The sequence below is a fragment of the Sus scrofa genome, chromosome 16 (assembly GCF_000003025.6).
Source record: "Sus scrofa isolate TJ Tabasco breed Duroc chromosome 16, Sscrofa11.1, whole genome shotgun sequence".
Taxonomy (NCBI): Eukaryota; Metazoa; Chordata; class Mammalia; order Artiodactyla; family Suidae; genus Sus; species Sus scrofa.
The window spans coordinates 79,680,887-79,700,238 of NC_010458.4; the positions used below are offsets into that span (position 1 = coordinate 79,680,887).

At 63.6% G+C, this 19,352-nt stretch overlaps 1 protein-coding gene across 2 annotated transcripts in view; it reads left to right on the forward strand.

Moving 5' to 3' along the window:
- SLC9A3 (solute carrier family 9 member A3) overlaps window positions 1–19,352 on the forward strand; it is a 78,530-nt gene that overhangs the window by 55,332 nt on the left and 3,846 nt on the right. For both annotated transcript variants that reach the window (XM_021077062.1, XM_021077063.1), the window contains exons 2-15: window positions 8,049–8,351; window positions 10,129–10,289; window positions 11,430–11,508; window positions 12,083–12,260; window positions 12,765–12,985; window positions 13,954–14,156; window positions 14,560–14,649; window positions 14,966–15,036; window positions 15,901–16,030; window positions 17,129–17,244; window positions 17,802–17,931; window positions 18,120–18,296; window positions 18,443–18,515; window positions 18,975–19,088. In XM_021077062.1, the coding sequence (XP_020932721.1) occupies window positions 8,049–8,351; window positions 10,129–10,289; window positions 11,430–11,508; window positions 12,083–12,260; window positions 12,765–12,985; window positions 13,954–14,156; window positions 14,560–14,649; window positions 14,966–15,036; window positions 15,901–16,030; window positions 17,129–17,244; window positions 17,802–17,931; window positions 18,120–18,296; window positions 18,443–18,515; window positions 18,975–19,088 (2,046 nt within the window). The remainder of the gene's footprint in view (window positions 1–8,048; window positions 8,352–10,128; window positions 10,290–11,429; window positions 11,509–12,082; window positions 12,261–12,764; window positions 12,986–13,953; window positions 14,157–14,559; window positions 14,650–14,965; window positions 15,037–15,900; window positions 16,031–17,128; window positions 17,245–17,801; window positions 17,932–18,119; window positions 18,297–18,442; window positions 18,516–18,974; window positions 19,089–19,352) is intronic.

Consider the following 19,352-nt stretch of genomic DNA (forward strand, 5'->3'; position numbering starts at 1 on the left):
CAGAAGTCAAGAGTCCCCTTGGCTTCCTGCTGCTGTGTGTCTGGGCTGCAGCTGTGACAAAGTCCTGGCTTTGGGGGCCGGGGCTGGGAGCACCCTGATAGCCGTGGCTGGGGCGACAGGCAGCCACGTGAGTGGCAGGCGTGGTTTACGACACCTGGGGATGCTGCTCACACCCCTTATCTGCACAAGAGATGTCCTCAGAGAAAATGGCCACGCTGGAATTTTTTGCCTGAGGGTGTAAAGCTCAAGGAGATGTCACCTTGCTCCCCACGGGGCTCTGTTGGTGACCCCCCAGCCCATCCCGAGGCGAATTGGCCTGTGCCTGGGTCCAGGCCCCCCCCACCTCCGCCTCCATCTTTACACGCGGGTCCGAGCCCCCCACCGATGGCCAGCGCTCCCAAGGTCAAGATCTTTCTCCTCCCACAAGAGCGCCCTATGATGTCATTAATTTTTTATGTTTTTCCACCTTAAAACTTTGAAGAATGCCTTTTCTGGCTCGTTTAGCCTCCCGCTTCCTCATTCTGTAAAAGCAGAGTCACGAGCACATGCCGTGCTACGGCCCCTCACATCTCACGCTGGGGAAGGCGTCGGGGTGGCGCTGGCAGGGGACCTGGGCCTGGACCTTTTCCACCTGCCTCTCCGGTTCCTGCCCTTGTACCTGTCACAGCTCGAGCTCACCGAGTTCTTTTGTGACTAAGGCCTCAGTGGCCCAGCCCCCACCCAGCTCACCCGACGTCCGGGCGCCCCCTTCGCCTCTGACCTGCGATTTTAGCTCTCCTCTCCCCGAGTATACCTGCCCTGGACCCTCGGTTTTCTCGCCCCTGTTCCAGCTTCACCTGAGATAAGGCAGGAGAAACCATCGGATCTGACGCGATCTCAGGTCTGCACATTTGTCTTTCACCCAACTGGGGGCGTCTTGATCATTATTATTTCAGATTTCTTTTCTACCCCATTTTTCCTCACATTTCTTTCTAGGACTCCACTTATACCCACCTGGGACCTTCTGCTGTTGTCCCTTAGGCCACGGAGGCTCTGTTCACTTTACACTTTTTTTTTTTTTTTTTTTGGTCTTTTTAGGGCCACACCCACGGCATATGGAGGTTCCCAGGTTAGGGGTCAAATGGGAGCTGTAACCATTGGCCTACACCACAGCCACAGCACCGCTGGATCTAAGCCGAGTCTGCAACCTACACCAAAGGTCACGGCAGCCCTGGGTCCTTTAACCCACTGAGCAAGGCCAAGGATTGAACCCACGTCTTCATGGGCACTAGTCGGCTTTGCTACTGCCGAGCCACGATGGGAACACCCAGGTTGGATCATTTCAATGATTTGTCTTCAAGTTTACACTCTTCTGCTCGCTCTCCCTGTTGTTAGGCCTGCAGGCGTTTTAATTTCAGAGGCTGAGCTCTTCCGTTCTAGAACTCTGCTTTTTCTAGATATCGTCTATGTCAGCGGCCCGCAGACCACGCCCAAGGGCTGTCTCCCTGTTTTGTAAGTAAAGTTGTATTGAAACACGGCCGCGGCTGTTTATGGATGTCATGGCTGCCTTGTGCTCTAGGGACAGAGCCGAGTAATTGAAAAACGGAATGTGTGGCCCACGAGCGGAAACCATTTACCATCGGGCTCTTTGAGGAAAAAAATCGCCAATGCCTGTTCCACCGCTGAGATTTACTATTCGTTAATTCATTGCGAGTATAGTTCCTTTTACATCCTTGAGCGTGGTTATACTAGCTGTTTTTACAGCCTCGTCTGCTAATTCGTGTCTGGACCAAGGTCCTCGCTGATTTACGGACCCTGTTTGCCTGGTTTTCACGTATCAGGTACTGTTGGGTTGTTTCCAGGCCACTGTGGCTGTTCCGCGGTGGAGGGTCTGTGTTCTGTTACGCTCCTCTGCAGAGCGCTGATGGGGTGGTGTCGTTGCCGCATTGCGATTTTGCCAAGACTGGCCCGAAACTCCAGATGCACCTCCCTGTGCTGACAGCAGCTGAAACCTCTGGATTTTCAGCTACTGCCGGCTGCTTGGGACCTGCCCCTCTGTGTGTAAGTCCTCCAGGATCATCCAGAGATGGAGAGGATCCTCCCACAGAATTTGGGGTTCGTCCTCTCAGGCTCTCTCCTCCCGGAATGTCACCCCTCTTTGCCGCCGCTGACGTCACCCTGATCTATATCCTCTGGGTTTTCGGTCCAGGAAGACTGGAGGTTTCCATCCGAGTTTTAGCTCCTCTGCATGGCTCCAGCTGGGGCCCACCCTCTGGAAAAAAGCCATGCAAAAACAGGGACACCAGCCAGGACCCGTCCCTTCCTCGAAGCGGAGGGCCGTCTGGCTTCCGCCTCTGTCTGGTCTCTCCAGTGTGGTGTTTGTTGTACGTGTTTTTCCAGGGTTCGTGTTCACTACCCAGGGGATAGTTGGCTGGACGCCGTTGATAGGTGGCCCACTGGGACAGTGGTGCCCCACTGAAGGCAATCACGAAGCCTTCTCCCGGGTCCTTGCGTGAGAGCCGGGCATGGAACCCGAGAGAGCAAAGCTCGAGCTGTGAACCCCCTGTGTGGGGCGCGCTTAGGAGCCGCTGACCCAGGCGGACGGAGGCGGGGCTCTCGGCCAGGGTGCCGCGCGGGGCGGGCGGCCGAGGAGCCAGCTGGTGCTCAGGCCAGGCCACGCGCAACGTCGCCGTACGAGTGTATAAAATGACACTGGACTTCAAGAGTCAGCCCCGCCTCGCGCCTGCCGCCTGCCGGGGGTGCTCGCGAACGCAGGACGGGGTCTTTTAAGGAAAAGGGCTCCTGGGCGTTGTGCGCAATGGCTCAGACTCGAAGCCACTGCTGCTTCCCTAACAACGTTCACTTTCCAGTTCAAAAATTGACAAAGGTTGCTTGGGTTTTGCAAACATGCGACGTTTCAAACATCCTGTGGTTTGGAGGCAGCAGGGCCGGCCCTGAAAAGGTGCACGTGAGGCCGGAAGCAGCCCCCAGCCCGGCCTCGCAGCCGCCCGGGAGCTGTCCTGTTCACAGCTCTACCCGGGGCAGCCGGGCCCCTCGCTCCGGCGGGACCCTGCACACACCCAGGTCCTCCTGGCAGGCGGGAGGTGCGGGGTCCATCAGGTCATATTTTCGGACACTGTAAACATCTTCACCTCTCACCCTGGCTCGGAGGCTGGCACCCTTCCCACAGCTCCTTCCACGGTTCTCAGCAAGCTCAGCCAGTGGCGTGGAGGCCGCAGTGAGGGTGTCCGCTCTTCCTTCGTGGACGGGTGGGGAGCTGAGCCAGCGCCAGCCTGGGTCCTGGAAGGGGCTGAGGGGATCCCACACGGTGGCTGTAGAGACGCCGGATAGTCAGAGCTGGGACCTGTGTGTGTGTGCATGTGTCTGCCCCTGAGCAGGCGCCCTTTCGGGTCCAGCCCTGGCCGCACGTCCTCCCAGGGTCGCCGGTGGCTTCCCCACCTACATCTGGACGCTTCGCTGTGGTCAGGTTGTTGCGTCAGGCAGGGGTGACCATCTACAGCTCGTTCGCGTTAAAGTAAAACCAAGGGATTTACTGTGTGGCTGCGTTGTGTGGACTCAGCCGAATCGGGCTGAGATCCCTGGGGCGGGGGCCATGTAAGGTCCCTGACCCCAGGCCGGGTCCCCGCTGCGATCCGAGGGGCCATGGGGAGCATCAGCAGTGACCTTGCTGAGCCCTCAGCACTGCCTTGTCCAGGGCCAGCTCCAGAGGGGGCCAGCTGGCCGGTGGGCACCTCGCGACCTTTATCGCCCGTCAGGGGGTTAGTAATTAGAAGTAAAAGCCTGTTCCTCCGTGACCACCCGCAGCCACGCGTCTGTGCCTAATTGGCTGTGACTCTCCAGGCCTGGCCACCAGCGCCCTGCGGGCTTGGAGTCCCTGCCGCGTGCTGGCCTCCCAGCCTCTCTGGGCTCCTGGGGCCTCCGGGCTCCTGCAGCGCCTGACTTGCCTCCACAGAGACGCCGGCCTGTCTCCTGCCGTCATTCTCCTCTGTCTGGTCAGTCCTAGGAGCAGGGTCACGTGCCCGCATCGGCACCTCAACTATTTGCCAGGTTGGAGCCACCCCCCGAAGCCCGTGTCTGGAAGGGCTCTGGTGCGTCGGGGCCCCGCTCGGACGCTGGCCCTTTACGGGCAAGGCGCACGAATCCCTCCAGGCCCCAGACCTCCTCTGCCCTCCCAGCATCAGGGTGGCCTCCCAGCCCTGGGTCAGGCTGCCCGCATGCTCTCTTCCCAGGAGGGAGGCCCAGCGCCCCGCCAGCCCGGCCGCATTGGAGCGGACGCCCAGGGCCCTCAGAGCTTGGCCCCCTGACTCCTGAAACGCCCATTATGGGCTTAATGGCTGAGCTACTAACAAATTGCCATTTAAAACCAATCAAGTCTTCCATTTAATTAGCTCGTTACAATGCAGACTGAGGTCTGACCTGTGGTCACGGGGAGGGGAGAGCCACCAGCCCGGGCCGGACCGGTGCCAGGCAGTCGGGACGGCGCGGGAAGAATTCCCGTCCACCAGAGACCCCAGACCGCTGGGCAACGATGGAGAAAGGACCAACCACCGGCTATGGCTCCCCTCACCCCAGACCAGAAAGACAAGCCAGTAAGCCGGAGCCGACCCGATGCCAGGCGCCAGCAGCAAGGGGCCCACGCAGAGCTCTCAGGGCCCAGGAAGACCCGCAAGCCCCCCGAACCAGCTTGAGGGAGGACACGCAGCCTCCAAGGCAGCGGGCGTGAGTCAGCGGTGTCCCTGTGTCAGAGAGCAGAGGGGTGTGGACGCAGCGGCGACTGACACTGACGCAGGAGGGACGGGAGCCAAGGAGGGAAGGGCCACCCAGAGGAACAGAAGGAAAGTCCCACAGAGCTTCCATCACAGAAAGGGTCAGAACACAAAGTCAATAAAACAAGCTCAACTGAGACCATAAAATGATGGCAAGATTATCAAGAGGATTTTCGTGGCTGAGAAAACTAGTAAAGAACTGACGCGACACGAGAGCTGACACATAAACTAGAAACAGCAGGAGCAGGACAGACGTGCCGGGGTCGGACCACTGGTGGGACAGAAGGTGAATGCTGGGAACGGACTCGGGGACGAGGGGAGGCCGCCTGGGGAATCTGCCTCCTCGGGCCCTCGAGAGCCGCGTGTGGGCCCAGAGGACACCAGATGCCTCCTCGAAACGACGGCCGTCACCCGTGTCGGGGGAGGAAGGAAAATCCGAGCGAAGATACATCATCCTCCGCCGCGAGGCTCTTCTCGAGGACAAGAGGAGGCCCTCTGACGCAGGCGGAGAGCGGACAGCTCCTGCGGGGAATTCTGTGAATGGGACCCGGCCGCGTGGCCCTGGCTCCAGGCCTGCAGGGCAGATGTGGGCGATGCCCCCGAGACGGCACAGGAAGGGCTGTGGGGGGCGGGAGGTCAAAGCCACGCAGCCGCGGGGATGCTCGCGGGCACGGGGCGGGGGGTGGCACGCCCACACGAGAGGTTTCAGGAACATTTCGGGGGCGCTTTCCATCTGGGCTCGGGCAGGTCCTTCAGTTTCGGGACTGTTTTTAAATATTTTCTTTATTCAAATCAAGGAAAGTTAAATCGAATGTCCAAACTTGAATGTTTAAAATTGAGTGTTTGTGGACCGGCTTTTTAGAGCATAACCCAAAACTCGGCTCCTGTAGAACAGAACACCAGCGAATGCACCTGAGCAGGAGGTGTCGGCAGGGAGCAAGACGACCTAAAGCAGTGAGATGCGAAGCGGCCGTTCCTTCGAAAGTGAAGAGGCACTTGCACCCGTGCGTGCGTGAGGAGCCGCCTGTCCCCCTGTCAGTAAGAAAAGGCTGATAACCTGGTGACATGGCAGCGAAGGCCGAGCATACGCGGCTCACAGGACAGGAAGAAATGCCCCCCAGGGACAGGTGCTTACACGGCTCTTTCCCCCGCCCCCCCGCGGGGACGAGGGCAGGGCCACCTGCAAGCAGCTGCGATGGGGTCTGCAGGACACAGGGGAGCACTCAGTAGGCCCCACCCTGCACAGGGTGCGTGTCCAACAGCACGCCCCTCTGTCCGTCCGCACTGTGTGTGTGTGTATGTGTGTGTGTGTATTTCTTTCTCTGGGGGTAAAAAGCTCCAGTTGCTCTTTCTGTGGGTTTTCGAAGCTTCCTTCCAAGCAAGGCACCTGGGCTGAAGTCAGCCCAGGTCTCATGCACCATTTTACAAATTAATAACATGTTCTAGTGACCGGCTGCCACACAGGAATGTGGCGGAGGGTTAGGACTCTGGGTTCCTGAGGAGCAGAGTGTGGTTGCTGTTTAGGCTCACCTGTCTCCTCGGCACCTTTCAGCCCTGTTGGCCCTGCAGGGTCAAAGGTAAATTCACAGCGTCCAGACCTGCTTGGGTCTCTAATCTGGGGAGAGATTTGGTGAAAGACCAAACACAGAGCCCCAGGGCCTGAAGCCAGCCCTGGCCGTCCCTCTCTGCCACCCTTATGGCCGCTTCTAGCATCAGTGGCCACCCCTGCTCCCCACGCCTGGCCCAGGGCCCAGTGACCTGCGGAGCTGGTCTCTGGGTCCCGTCTTCAGAGAGGCCCCCAGACAGTGGGCACCGAGGGCCGCCAGCCTCCCCCAAGCCTCACTGGCCAGGCACCCGCCACGCGCCCAGAGGGTTCCTGGCTCCTCCCCACCCCCCGAGGTGACCCCTGCTGGAGCTCAGCCGGGACAAAGGGAACAGCAGGAAGCTGTTTGAAGGAAACGGCAGGGGCTTTGCGTGGCTCTCGACGTGGCTCCTCGGGGCTCGCTGGGAGTTGGTGGGGGTGGAAGCGGATGTCACCTGCTCCTGAGAGAAAGTCCAGCAGGGAGGGGACGTGGCTGCGGGCAGGAGTGGCTCTGTCTAAGCACAGCTGCTGGACACCCAGCCCATCAGGATGACGAGGGGAGACAAGCTGGCCGTCCGTGGACTTTATTGGACGGCGGGGGAGGCTCGGCGGGAGGGCACGAGCCCAGGCCTCGCTGTGGCTGTGCGACCCCGGGGCCTTCGGAGCCGCGCCTGTGCAGATTCCGGGCCCAGAGTTGGCTTGGGACCCGCAGCGGTTCTTGGGCTGCCCTGGCCGTCACTTGGCCAGTGGGGCCACGGGCCACGGGGAGGCCACGGCCTCCCAGGTCTCTTCCCAAAGCCTAGGGCGGCCTGGGCGCCTGGGTCCCGGGAGGAGAGCTGGGTCTGGGCCGTGCTGGATGCCTGCCCCTCTGCCCCCATCAGGGCCCCTCCCCTGCCCGGAGAGCCCCCGGGAGACGCGAGCCTACAGACCTCGGTGAGACCAGAGCCGCAGTGCCTTCTGGCTGAGGAGCAGGGCAGGGCTGGGGACACCCAGGGAGCTGGCCTCCGGGCTCACCCTCCCTCTAACACAGACTCTCGTCACTTTTTTCCTGAGTCTTAAACTAGAACCAAGGCGAACTGCCCCAGTGGTCTGTGCGATGGCCTCCCTTGAGGTCCTGGCAAGGGGGCCGAGGGGCCTCGCTGTCGCCTGAGAGCTTGCATGTGGGTGGTGGGACTGGATGCTGCCGGCGAGCCCGGAGCCCGCCTCGCCAGCCCTCTTCCTGGGTTCTCCAACCTGGGAGAGTCTGGCAGGGGGACAGCCTGCATGGGACCCTCCGAGAAGATTAAGGCTTCATGTGGGCTGAGGGCCCTGGCCCCCAGGTGCCACTAGAGGCACAAGGCCTGAGTGGGTCAGGGGGCTGGAGACGGGGCTCTGTCTGCCCACCTAGCCCGGGACCCGTCCTCAAGACACCATGCAGCCCTCCAGCCTCACTCATGGGGGCTCCCCGTGCAGGGAGGGGCCAGGCTCCGAGCAGAAGGTTTGGAGACATCTGAGGAGGGTGTCTTTGGGGCCAGGGGGATGGGCAGGGCCAGGGGAATGGGGCCACAGGCCAGATGTCAAGCCTGGCTTCCCAGGCCCATGTCTGTTCTGAGGGGCCAGGCCGGCCCCCTGACCCCTGCCCTCCCCTATCGGGTCATGGCCCCCCCTTCTCCCCTTCCTCGTGGGCTCCTGGCCCCTCTGACCCCTCTCCTCCCCCACAGGCTTCCACCTGTCCCACAAGGTCACCAGCGTCGTCCCTGAGAGCGCACTGCTCATCGTGCTGGGCCTGGTGCTGGGCGGCATCGTCTGGGCGGCCGACCACATCGCCTCCTTCACCCTCACGCCCACCCTCTTCTTCTTCTACCTGCTGCCCCCCATCGTGCTGGACGCCGGCTACTTCATGCCCAACCGGCTCTTCTTTGGCAACCTGGGCACCATCCTCCTCTATGCCGTCATTGGCACCGTGTGGAACGCGGCCGCCACCGGCCTGTCACTCTACGGCGTCTTCCTCAGTGGCCTGATGGGTGAGTGGGTGCTGCCGCCTGCGGGGGCTTCTGAGGGTCCTGGGTTCCTGAGCCCCGTGTAAGAACGCTCAGACGCAGGACACAGACGTAAGAGGGTGAGAGCGGTGCTCAGCAATAGCTTAACCTTCCTGGTTGGCTTAAAACAAAGTCCAGGAGCTCCTGTTGTGGCGAAGCGGAAATGAATCCGACTAGGAACCATGAGGTTGTGGGTTCAATCCCTGGCTTCGCTCAGTGGATTAAGGATCTGGCGTTGCGGTGAGCTGCGGCATAGGTCCCAGACACGGCTCGTATCCCGTGTGGCTGCGGCTCTGGCTGTGGTGTAGGCTGGCAGCTCTACCTCCAATTCGACCCCTAGCCTGGGGACATCCATGTGCCGCGGGTGCGGCCCTACAAAGGAAAAAGAGAAGAAAAAAAAGCAAAAAGAAAAGGTTTAATTAGTCCATTGCCAGTCCACACACATCCCCAGGCCAAGGCACGTGTCCTACTTTCTTTCGAATGAAGTCTGGTCTGACCAGGTCAGCCAGTGGGCAGGAACGGCCCTCCCCTTGGAGGTGGGGTCCGGCTCACTCCTCCAGCTCCAGGACCCGGGGGAAAGAGGATGAGGCCCTGCTAGCAGAGGCCAGCAGCATGACGATGCAGCCCAGGTAAACCTGGACCTGAGCGGAAGGCCTGGGCCTAGTTTCCACTCAAGCGGGTGGGGAGAAGCCACGACGGCTCCTCCTCGCACTGCCCCTGCGCCTGCAGCTCCTGCTGGTGTTTCCTGCCGTGCGGGTGTCGGTGTCGTGGCTGAGCCCTGGCATCATCCCAGGTGCGCCCCGCCCTCCCGGGAGCCGGTCATCAGCTGCCTGGGAAACGGGAGCAGATGAGGGTGAGGTCGGCCGCCTGAGGCCTCGCACGGCCGCCGCGCAGCACAGCCCCTGACGCTGTGGTTCTGGGGGCGGAGGCGGAGCCGCTGGCACTAGGGCAGCAGGGAGGTCCAGAGAGGAGTGTCGTGTTTTGGTAATTCGGTCATTAATTTCCGGTAATTTGGGGACCGCGGGTGCCGGTCCATACTCAGCTTCGGCCTCAAACACTTCCACCAGCTGGACGAGACTCGGGGCCAGAGGGCCGCTCCCTCTGACCAGAGGAGGAGCAAGGCGCCCCCGCCCCCACCGCGAGGATCGAGACCCACCTCGAAATCTCAGTTTCAAAGAAGATTCGTGATAAACAGGGGCCAAAGGTCCCGTCTCTGGGGAAGTCTCCCTGGGACCTTGACCTACCCTGTGGGGCGCATGCATGCTTCCTTGAGCCCCCACTGCCGTCTGGCAGCCCCACCAGGCCCGGCCACATGCCTGGCCAGGCCTCCCAGACGCCTGAGCTGCGGGGGTCCTGCAGGTGCGATTACACTGCATTGATGGAACAACCTAAGGCCTCCTCCAGCCCCTGGGCCCAGGGAAAGGTCTTGTGGTTTGGAGTGGGTGGGGTTCCTGCTCCCCGAGGGGCCGCAGCTGACTAGGGCTGCGCTTAGCCCCTGGACACAGCCGGTCAAGGCTGGGTGTCGGCCAAGGTGGTGGAGCTGTGCGGCGCCCGGGGACACCCAGAGGCGGGGCGCCCCGGGCTGGAGGACGGGGATGGGTCTCTGCAGAGCAGCCGCGGCTCCAGGCTCCGAGGAAGGGTCCTCCTGGGACGGCCGGGGGCAGGGCAGACGCTCGGGGGGGCCGTGGAGAGGCCCCGCCAGTGGGACGCTCCTGCCCCGGGGGCAGGCGAGGGCTCCCCGCAACGGCCGCCTGTCTTCCAGGGGACCTGGACATCGGGCTGCTGGACTTCCTGCTGTTCGGCAGCCTGATCGCCGCCGTGGACCCGGTGGCCGTCCTGGCCGTGTTCGAGGAGGTGCACGTCAACGAGGTGCTCTTCATCATCGTCTTCGGGGAGTCGCTGCTCAACGACGCCGTCACGGTGGTGAGTCCGCGGGCGCAGGGGGCCGGCCGCCGCTCCCCGAGGCCTCCCGCTTCTCCCCCGCTTTCCCCTGGGCCCTTGGTCTCCTCATGGCCGGACCCCCAAGACCGCTGTCCCTTCCCGACCGTCCGGAGAAGCGGGGGGTGACCAGAGCCTCACGGGCACTGAGGAGAGGGACCAGCCAGGTGTGCCCGTCCCCCGGGCGGCTGGCAGGGGCGGGAGGACCCCGCAAGGCTGCGAGGCGGCCTCGGTTCTGTGTAGAGTGACGTTCCGGTGTGGGACGTGTGAGGGCACAGTCTGGACATCGGCGCAGCCGCCACCCCCCAAACTCGGCCCGTGGGTCCCCCGGGGTTCCTGGGGGCCGCGCAGAGCCGCTGCGTCCTGCCCATCAGTCAACGGCGGGTCTGAGCCACTGCCCCGTCCATCCCTGCGGCCCCCTGGGGTTGTGCAGACAGAGGGATGCGCGGGGCCCTCTTTGCTCTAAATGCCCAGGGCTTCCATGCCTCCATAGAAGCCTGAACTTCTGCCCAAGCTGAGGAGTCTCTGTGAGGCTGGTCTTCCTACGACCCACCTTCTCGTAAAGAAGCAGGGCGGCTGGGGTCTGGCCCCATGACCCGCACAGCGGCCCGTGCCCCCAGCCCCAGGGGCATCGGCACTGCCCGAGTCTGCGTCTCCCTCTGCCCCTGGAGAGCACAGACTTGGGGGCAGAGATGCATGCCTCTTGGGGGCCCACAGCCCACCCCAGGCCCTCGCTGCCCCACGGTCAGCAGAGCCCTGCTGCCCTCCCTGCAGCCCAGGACGAAGTCACCTGGCAGGAGGCAAAGACACCAGGGCACCGTCCCACTGCTGGAGGCCCACTGCTTTGCTAGGTCCCTGAAAACGAAACTCAGGGTTTGTCACAGGAAATGGCCGTCGCCCTGCTTTGCTGAGGGTGGAAGAGGCCGGGTTTTCTCCTGAAGGTTCCAGTTCCTTCCAGACGGTTCTCCTGCCTCCAGGTCCCACCTGCAGGGCTCTGCCTAGGGACGCGCCCTCCTGGGACACCCGACTTTCCTCCCTGTGGTTTCAGTTTCCGTGCGATGGGTCCTGCGGCCGGGACGGCCGGCCAAGGGCTGACCTGGTGTCCTGTCTGCTTCTGTCCCCCAGGTCCTATACAACGTGTTTGAATCTTTCGTGACGCTGGGGGGTGACAAGGTGACCGGCGTGGACTGCGTGAAGGGATTAGGTGTGTGGCTGGCGGGTCTGTGCCTCAGGGGAGAAGGGGCGGCCTTTTCTCCAGAACGTAGACCCTCGGGGCGGCGTCTCTGCCGGGCCACAGACCTGGGCCTGGCTGGGCTCCAGCCTCGGGCCCACCCTGGGCCCACAGCCTGGGCAGGAAAAGTCTTAGCGACAGGTCCCTCCCAGTGAGTTTCAGGCCCCAGCCACCCCCAAGGCAAGGTCATTGCCCCTTCAGACCCACCAGGGGGACGTGGACCCTGCATCTGGGAGGTCCTGGGCATTTCTCTGGGCAGGGACAACGGCAGCCTGGCAGTCCTTGCTGCCAACCCTGCCCCAGGGCCGCTGGTCTTGGCGCCGCCTCCTCCGTGGGGCGCCCGGGCCTCCCGTGGGCGCTTTCCCTGCCGAGGCAGGAGCCAACAGCCGGTCTCGGCCTCCGGCCTCCGAGAGAATCAGCCCCTTGTGTGCTGAGCTGCTGGCGCCCCGGGGGGTCACAGGCAACCCCGACGAGGAGCGGTCCAGAAGGCCCACGCCGCGGCCACAAAGGGCCATTCAGGGCCGCAGCCGCGTCCTTGCCTCCGCAGTGTCCTTCTTCGTGGTGAGCCTGGGGGGCACGCTGGTGGGGGTCGTCTTCGCCTTCCTGCTCTCGCTGGTAACGCGCTTCACCAAGCACGTGCGCACCATCGAGCCCGGCTTCGTGTTCGTGCTGTCCTACCTGTCCTACCTCACGTCCGAGATGCTGTCGCTGTCGGCCATCCTGGCGTGAGTCCTCCCACGCCGGCAGGCTGCACCCCACGGGCTGGGGTGCTCAACCAGGAGGAGGGCCGGCGCCCTGGCAGGAGGGCGGGGACCCGCCCAGGTGAGGGTGGCCTGCCTCCAGACCCCCGGCTGCCTGGCCCACTTCCCCACTCACTGTGGGGGCATGGAATGTGAGGAGTCTGCAGTTTCAGAGGCGCCACAGGGAGGGGCCCCCACACAGCCCCTCCCAGGTGCTCTGAGCCTCAGCCCCTCCCCGGGACAGAAACCGAGGCAGCCCCTCCAGGGGCCCACAGACGGTGCCAGGGTGTGAGGCCCGGGTGTCCAGTCCAGGGTGCTGATCCCCTGGGGGACCCTGTGCTCACGAAGGGGAGGGCTGACCAGTGGGGCAGGCGTTTGTCCAGGACGCAGAGGCCCTGAGGTGCCAGAGGGGAGACAGGTGCCAGCCTTGCACGTGGGCCCTGGGCCACGGGGTCTGTGGGCTCACAGCGGACTGTCCCCATGTCCCAGCATCACCTTCTGCGGCATCTGCTGCCAGAAGTACGTGAAGGCCAACATCTCGGAGCAGTCCGCCACCACCGTGCGCTACACCATGAAGATGCTGGCCAGCGGCGCCGAGACCATCATCTTCATGTTCCTGGGCATCTCGGCCGTGGACCCGCTCATCTGGAAGTGGAACACAGCCTTTGTGCTCCTGACGCTGGTCTTTATCTCCGTGTACCGGGTCATCGGTGAGGGTGGAGGGGGCACAGGGTGATGATGGAGGGGACAGTGGGGAAGACGGGGGGTGGGGATGATGGGGATGGGGATTATAGGGGAGGACGGGGGATGGGAGGAGGACGGGGGATGGGAGGAGGACGGGGGATGGGAGGACGGGGGATGGAGGAGGACGGGGGATGGGAGGACGGGGGATGGGAGGAGGACGGGGGATGGGAGGACGGGGGATGGGAGGAGGACGGGGGATGGAAAGAGGGTGGCAGATGGGGAGTGATGGAGGGATGACGGGAAAATGGTAGAGCAGTGACAGGGATTGGCTGCAGGAGGGTCCTTGGAACCAAGGACACACCTACCCCCAGTTCGCAGCCCCCTGTGGAGCCTCAGAGTGGCCTGGCTGTTGGTTGTCCTCAGTGAAAGGACAGGCCTTCTCATGGCCTTGTGGCCTCATGACTGAGATGGCACAACCTGGAAGTCAGAATGGAAGGTTCTGGAACCCAAGGGAACCCACATGGCTTCCCACTGACCCTCTCTGGATGTGGTCATTCGGGCACAGCTGGCAGCCAAGGCATTGGACCTGGGCATGGGAGAGGCAGAAAGCCCCTGCTGTCCTCACCCAGCCTCAGATGTGTGGTGCTGACCAGGTGCCATGACCCAGGGCCTGGGGGTGGGGGACTGGGGGAGAGAAGGACCAGGTGACCAGTGCCTGCTCTGCCCACCATCGCCAGATGAGGGCCAGATGCCAGGCATGTGGGTGACCTCTGGTCCTGGAGCCACCAGGGCACCAAGGTGCAAGGCCTGGCCCGTCTCAGCCATGGCCCCAGCGAGACTCGAGCTCTTCCAGAGCTGCCGGGTGCGCGGAGCTTGGCAGATGGTCCAAGGGACGTCGGGGGAGGGGCCAGGTCACGGGCCGCAGCCCTCCGAGGCGGGGATGGAGGGGCAGAGCCGCCCTCCCGGGAGTGCTGAGTGCCCGCCGGGCCCGTAGGTGTGGTGCTGCAGACCTGGATCCTGAACCGGTACCGGATGGTGCAGCTGGAGATCATAGACCAGGTGGTCATGTCCTACGGCGGCCTCCGCGGGGCGGTGGCCTTCGCCCTGGTGGTCCTTCTGGACGAGAACAAGGTCAAGGAGAAGAACCTGTTCGTCAGCACCACCCTCATCGTCATCTTCTTCACCGTCATCGTCCAGGTACCGGGACCGCCTCCCGCCGCTGGAACCCACCCTCGCAGGCGCCAGGCCTAATTGGGTTTGGTAATTTTAGTAACTAGGAGCCGTTTTGTAGGTTTTCATGTGGCCCCACAGGGGACGCAGCACGATTTGGCCCAAAAACGTCCTTCCTCAGCTGTTGCTGGTTAACGAAGCCCCAGTTAATGTTTCTTTGAGTCGACATGCCCGGGAAGGGCCTCGCTTTGCTTTAGCGAATCCCGGGAGCCCGCCGGGCCTCCAAGGCCACCCAGTGACCCCGTGGCAGGGGCTCCTTCCCTCCGGGGACCTGGCTGAGGGCAGCCCCTTCCTTCCCTGGGGGGGGGTGGCGGTGTGGGCTCGGGGGGGCCTGTCCCGGCCACCAGGGTCAGCGTGCCCTGTCTTCCAGGGCCTGACCATCAAGCCTCTGGTGCAGTGGCTGAAGGTGAAGAGGAGTGAACAGCGAGAGCCCAAGCTCAATGAGAAGCTGCATGGCCGGGTACATGGAGGGGGAGGGAGGGGTGGGGGGAGGAGGGAAGGAGGAAGGGGGGCAGAGGAAGGGGAGGGAGAGGGAGAAGGGGGAGGGGAGAGGGAGGGGCGAGGGAAGAGGAGGACAGAGGAAGGGGGAGAGGGAGGGAGGAGGGAGGGGAGGAAGGGGGAGAGGGGAGGGAGGAGGGAGGGGAGGGAGAGAGAGGGAGGGGGAAGGAGGAGGCAGAGGGAGGGAGGAAGGGGTGGGGCGGGGGAGGGAGGAAGGGGTGGGCGGGGGAGGGAGGGGCCACCCAAGTGACCTGACCCACGGGCCTTTCCTCCCGAAGGCTTTCGACCACATCCTCTCGGCCATCGAGGACATTTCAGGGCAAATTGGACACAACTATCTCAGAGACAAGTAAGTGGCTGGAGTGGCCCCTGACTGAACTGGCAGAGGACAATTCAGAGGCACGTTTGTCTCAGGGTCAGTGCCCCCTCCTCTTTTAACGTGACTACGGCGCCCACCAGCTATAGAGGGAACCTGGCATCACGTAACCCTAACCTCGCAGAGCCCGAGGGCCCTAGGGACGCTGCCCTGCAAGGAGCCCGCTTCTCTGGGCCCCTCCCCCTCCGGGGACGTCCCTCCCGGCTTTGAATCCCTTTCTCCTCCCCCTGGGCACCTGTCCCCCCCCCCCAGTCCCCTGGGACTATCTGAGTCTGGCCCAGGCTCCTCCTCTCCATCCTGAACAACCTGGATGCTCTGCTGTGTTCAAGCTTCCCTCCGGCAGGCTAGTCCTCCAGGTGTAAGAGTTCAGGGGGCTCTTCCTGGCCCACCCCTCCTGCAGGCAAAATGTACCCCATCACTGTAGCCAGAGCCCAGGGCTCTGCCCCCCTTTCCAGAGGGTTAGGCAGTCACGTGAAAAGCGCAGCATCGCACTAGAGAAGAGGGTGTAACCTCGTTTTCACACACACGCCCGCCCGTGACCACTGCCATCAGCCAGACAGGTGGGATCAACACACACAACTGGGAGGCTGGTGCTGGGTGGCAACGTGGAGGCTCCTCTTTCATCTTAAATGTCTCCTGTGTGCGTGTTGTCGTAAATACAAGTCAAAGTGGGGGCCTGTCCTGTGTCCTGCCCCAGCTGCTGACACTGGGTCCATCCTGAGTCGATGCTGGGAACAGTCCCACCACGCCAGCAGGGTCCCTCTGTCCCCGGCGCACCCAGGGCCCAGCGAGTGCTGACAGCTGTTGGTTTGACCACCGCCCTGCCCCCGCCCCCAGGTGGTCCAATTTTGATCGGAAATTCCTCAGCAAAATCCTTATGAGAAGGTCGGCTCAAAAGTCACGAGATCGGATTCTGAATGTTTTCCACGAGCTCAACTTGAAGGACGCCATCAGCTACGTGGCCGAGGTACCAGCCATTTCGTCTGCTCTTTGCTGGAGTTGGTGTTGAAGCAAGACAGACGTGGTGTGGACCTTCCCTGGGGTCTGGACATTGGGCTCAGGGCCCTGCGCCCTGGGGCCACGGGGTGGGGGTGGGGCCGGCTGGTGGGCAACACCACACCCTGCTTGGTGCCTCAGCCAAGTTCACCTGAGCTCGTGGGCCCTCGGGCATCCCGAGAATGGGTTACCTCCTGGCTCTCACTCTGTGGTGCTGGTGGGGCTGAGTGCACAGCTCCCATGTACACGAGCTCCAGGCTCCAGCAGGGGAGGCCATGGGATGGGCGCTTCTAGAAGGGCTGCTGCACCCCTGACCCAGCTGGGGAAGTTCAGGGCGAGAATTCCGGCCTCTGACTGTGCAGGCCCTGGAGGCCTCAGAGCCTGAGTGTGGGTGGCAGGCGGGGGGTTCTCCAGACTATGCCCCTCTGCTGCCTGCACCCTCTCTCCTGGGGATCTGCCACTTGGTGCCACAGGTGCCCAGCAGGGCACCAGCCTCCCCTGCAGCCGCTGCCCACCCCATCCTGACACAGGCCCATGGGCTCCTCCCCGCTCAGACCTGACGGGGTTAGCACATCCACCCTGACTGCGCTGCTGAGCGGCAGCAGCTCTGCGGGAGCCCCCACCAGCCGCCCCTCCCAGCTCCCCCCACCCCCAAGGGTCAACCATGCTCTCCTGGTGCACCCCCGGCACACAGCCTGCATCCCAGCCATGGCTCAGCAAGGTGACTTCCTGCGGGGCTCTTCTCTGTGTAGTTTGAGGCCGATTCAATTCCAGATTGGAGAGGGGTCCCCCCAGCAGGGACAAGCCCACATTCCCAATCCTGCAGGGATTCGGTGTCTTGCCAGCACTCTCCCAGCTGTGGCCAAAGTGCCATGTCATCCGCACGACTGTCTACACACCATCCAGTCCCAGCACGGCCTCCACCGTGGCCTCTGGGGTCTGGGCCCTCCCGTGGCTGGAAGGTGCCACAGGGCCAGCAAACAGCCCCCCAGCTCCCTGCAGCCAGGCACGCCCTGGCCAGGCCACCCGTGGCCGACCAGGCTGTGATCAGGCTGCGTGATCCTCGCAGGGAGAGCGCCGAGGCTCCCTGGCCTTCATCCGCTCCCCCAGCACCGACAACATGGTCAACGTGGACTTCAGCACCCCCAGACCCTCGACCGTTGAGGCCTCCATCTCCTACCTCCTGTATGTGCCCTGGGGCTGCTGGGGGCAAGGCTCTCCCCAGCCCCCGACCCACCTGCAGGCACCAGCCGGGGAGCGTCTGGGGGCCACCGGCACAGGGAGGGGGGTGGGGAAACGGGCCCAGAGCCCCTCGCCAGTCACCTGCGGTGCCAGTCAGCTGCTGCTGTTGGCACTGGCAGAGAGGCGGTCAGGAAGGGTCAGCAGGTATCGCCAGGAGCCTCATCAGAGTTTGTCCCCCCGCCATGGAAGCCACCTGGTCCTGGGTCTCAGGCCTCCGGCCTCTGCCCTGCAGGGCTGCTTGGCTGGGCTTGCGGCTAGTGGAGGGCTGTTCCGGGCTCCAGCACTGGGTGTCCAGGTTCTGGGAGAAGCAGTGGGAGCCCGGATGGGGCTTCAGCCGGGCTTTGGAGGGGCAGGTGCACAGCAGGGGGACAACTAAACAGGAGCCAGGAAGGCCCCTTGGGGGACCGTCTGACTCGAGCAGGGGGATAGCCCAGGCCCCAGGGGTGCCGCCTCCGGGGTGGGCGGAGGGGGGTGGCACTTGCTCACAAGACCCCGCGCAGGAGGGAGAATGTCAGCGCCGTGCGGCTGGACATGCAGTCGCTGGAGCAGAGGCGGCAGAGCATCCGTGACACGGAGGACATGGTCACGCACCACACGCTGCAGCAGTACCTGTACAAGCCCCGGCAGGAGGTGGGCCGGCCCAGGGCTCTCCCACCAGAACCTTGGGCAGGGCCTGGGGGCGAAGGGGGGGTTCTCAGGCTGAGACGGGGGAGGGGGAAGGTCAGGGCTCGGTCCCCGGGCTCGCGTTTCGGGGGTGGGGGCAGCCCTGGTGTACTAGCCACGCGGACACTACCAGCCGTGACATCCTATCCCCGCAGTACAAACACCTCTACAGCCGACACGAGTTGACGGCAGACGAACACGAGAAGCAGGACAAGGAGGTCTTCCACAGGACCATGCGCAAACGCCTGGAGTCCTTCAAGTCGGCCAAGCTGGGGCTCCACCCGCACAAGAAGGGGGCGAAGCTGTACAAGAGGGAGCGCGCCCAGAAGCGGGTGAGGGGCGGCGGGCCGGGCTCAGACTGGCTTCCCTGGCCACGGGGAGGCGCCCTGGCCGCAGGGCCAGGGTCTCCCAGGGCGCTCCCAGTGGTTCCGGATCTGTAGCGAGGCCCGGCTGTGAGCAGTTTCCTTCTATTTCTCAGAGAAACAGCAGCATCCCCAACGGGAAACTGCCGATGGGAAGCTCCCTGCAGGATTTCACCATTAAGGAGAGAGGTACGGCTGGGCAGGCGGCAGGGCGAGGGCGGGAGGGTGCAGAGGGCTTTTCTTCCAGGGAGACCCCTCCCCTCAGCACCGAGAACCCTCCTTTGCAGGCTGCTGCCCCGCTTCCCCTGCTGCCCATCTGGTCAGCCGCGCCCAGAGCTGGGCGCTTGCTCCCCGCCCGTCCCGAGTCTGCAGCCCCCCCCCCCCCCCCCCCCCCCCGCTCCAGCTTCCCTCCTCCTCAAAAAGGCCAAGTGCAGCCAGGGAGGGGGGCGGGGAGAGCCCCTGCCCGGTGTGCTTCTCTTTGCCCAGCCCCATTCTATCGAGACCATCTGGGCACCACGGTCCACTAAACTGCCCAGAGGCCACTGGGGTGGGGTGGGGTGGTGGCAGCAGTGACGACGCTCGGGGCGCTGTGAGCGGTCCAGGGCGTTGCTCATCTCCACTCTCCGCCTGTTCCCCTGCCGCCATCAGATTTGGAACTTTTGGACCCCGAGGAAGCCGCCAGCTATGATGCCGAGGACATGAGCGGGGGGATCGAGTTCCTGGCAAACATCACACAGGACACAGCGACAGACTCCCCCTCCGGTGAGGGCCAGCCCTTTGCTCTCCCCTAGAACCCACCCCTGGTGAGAGGACCCCGTGGTCGAGCGCTGGGGCCACAGGGCGGCACAGGTGTGGGTGGCAGACCAGGGTCTCTGCTCTGAGAGGAGGGCCTGAACCCCCAAGGAATGTGACCCTGACCTTCCAGGTGACCTTCCAGGTGGCTGCGGCCGCAGGATGCGCTGGCGTCTGACGCCGGGGGGCGCTCCCCTCTGCCTTTCTGGGCGAGCCTGGGAAGCTGACGAGCCG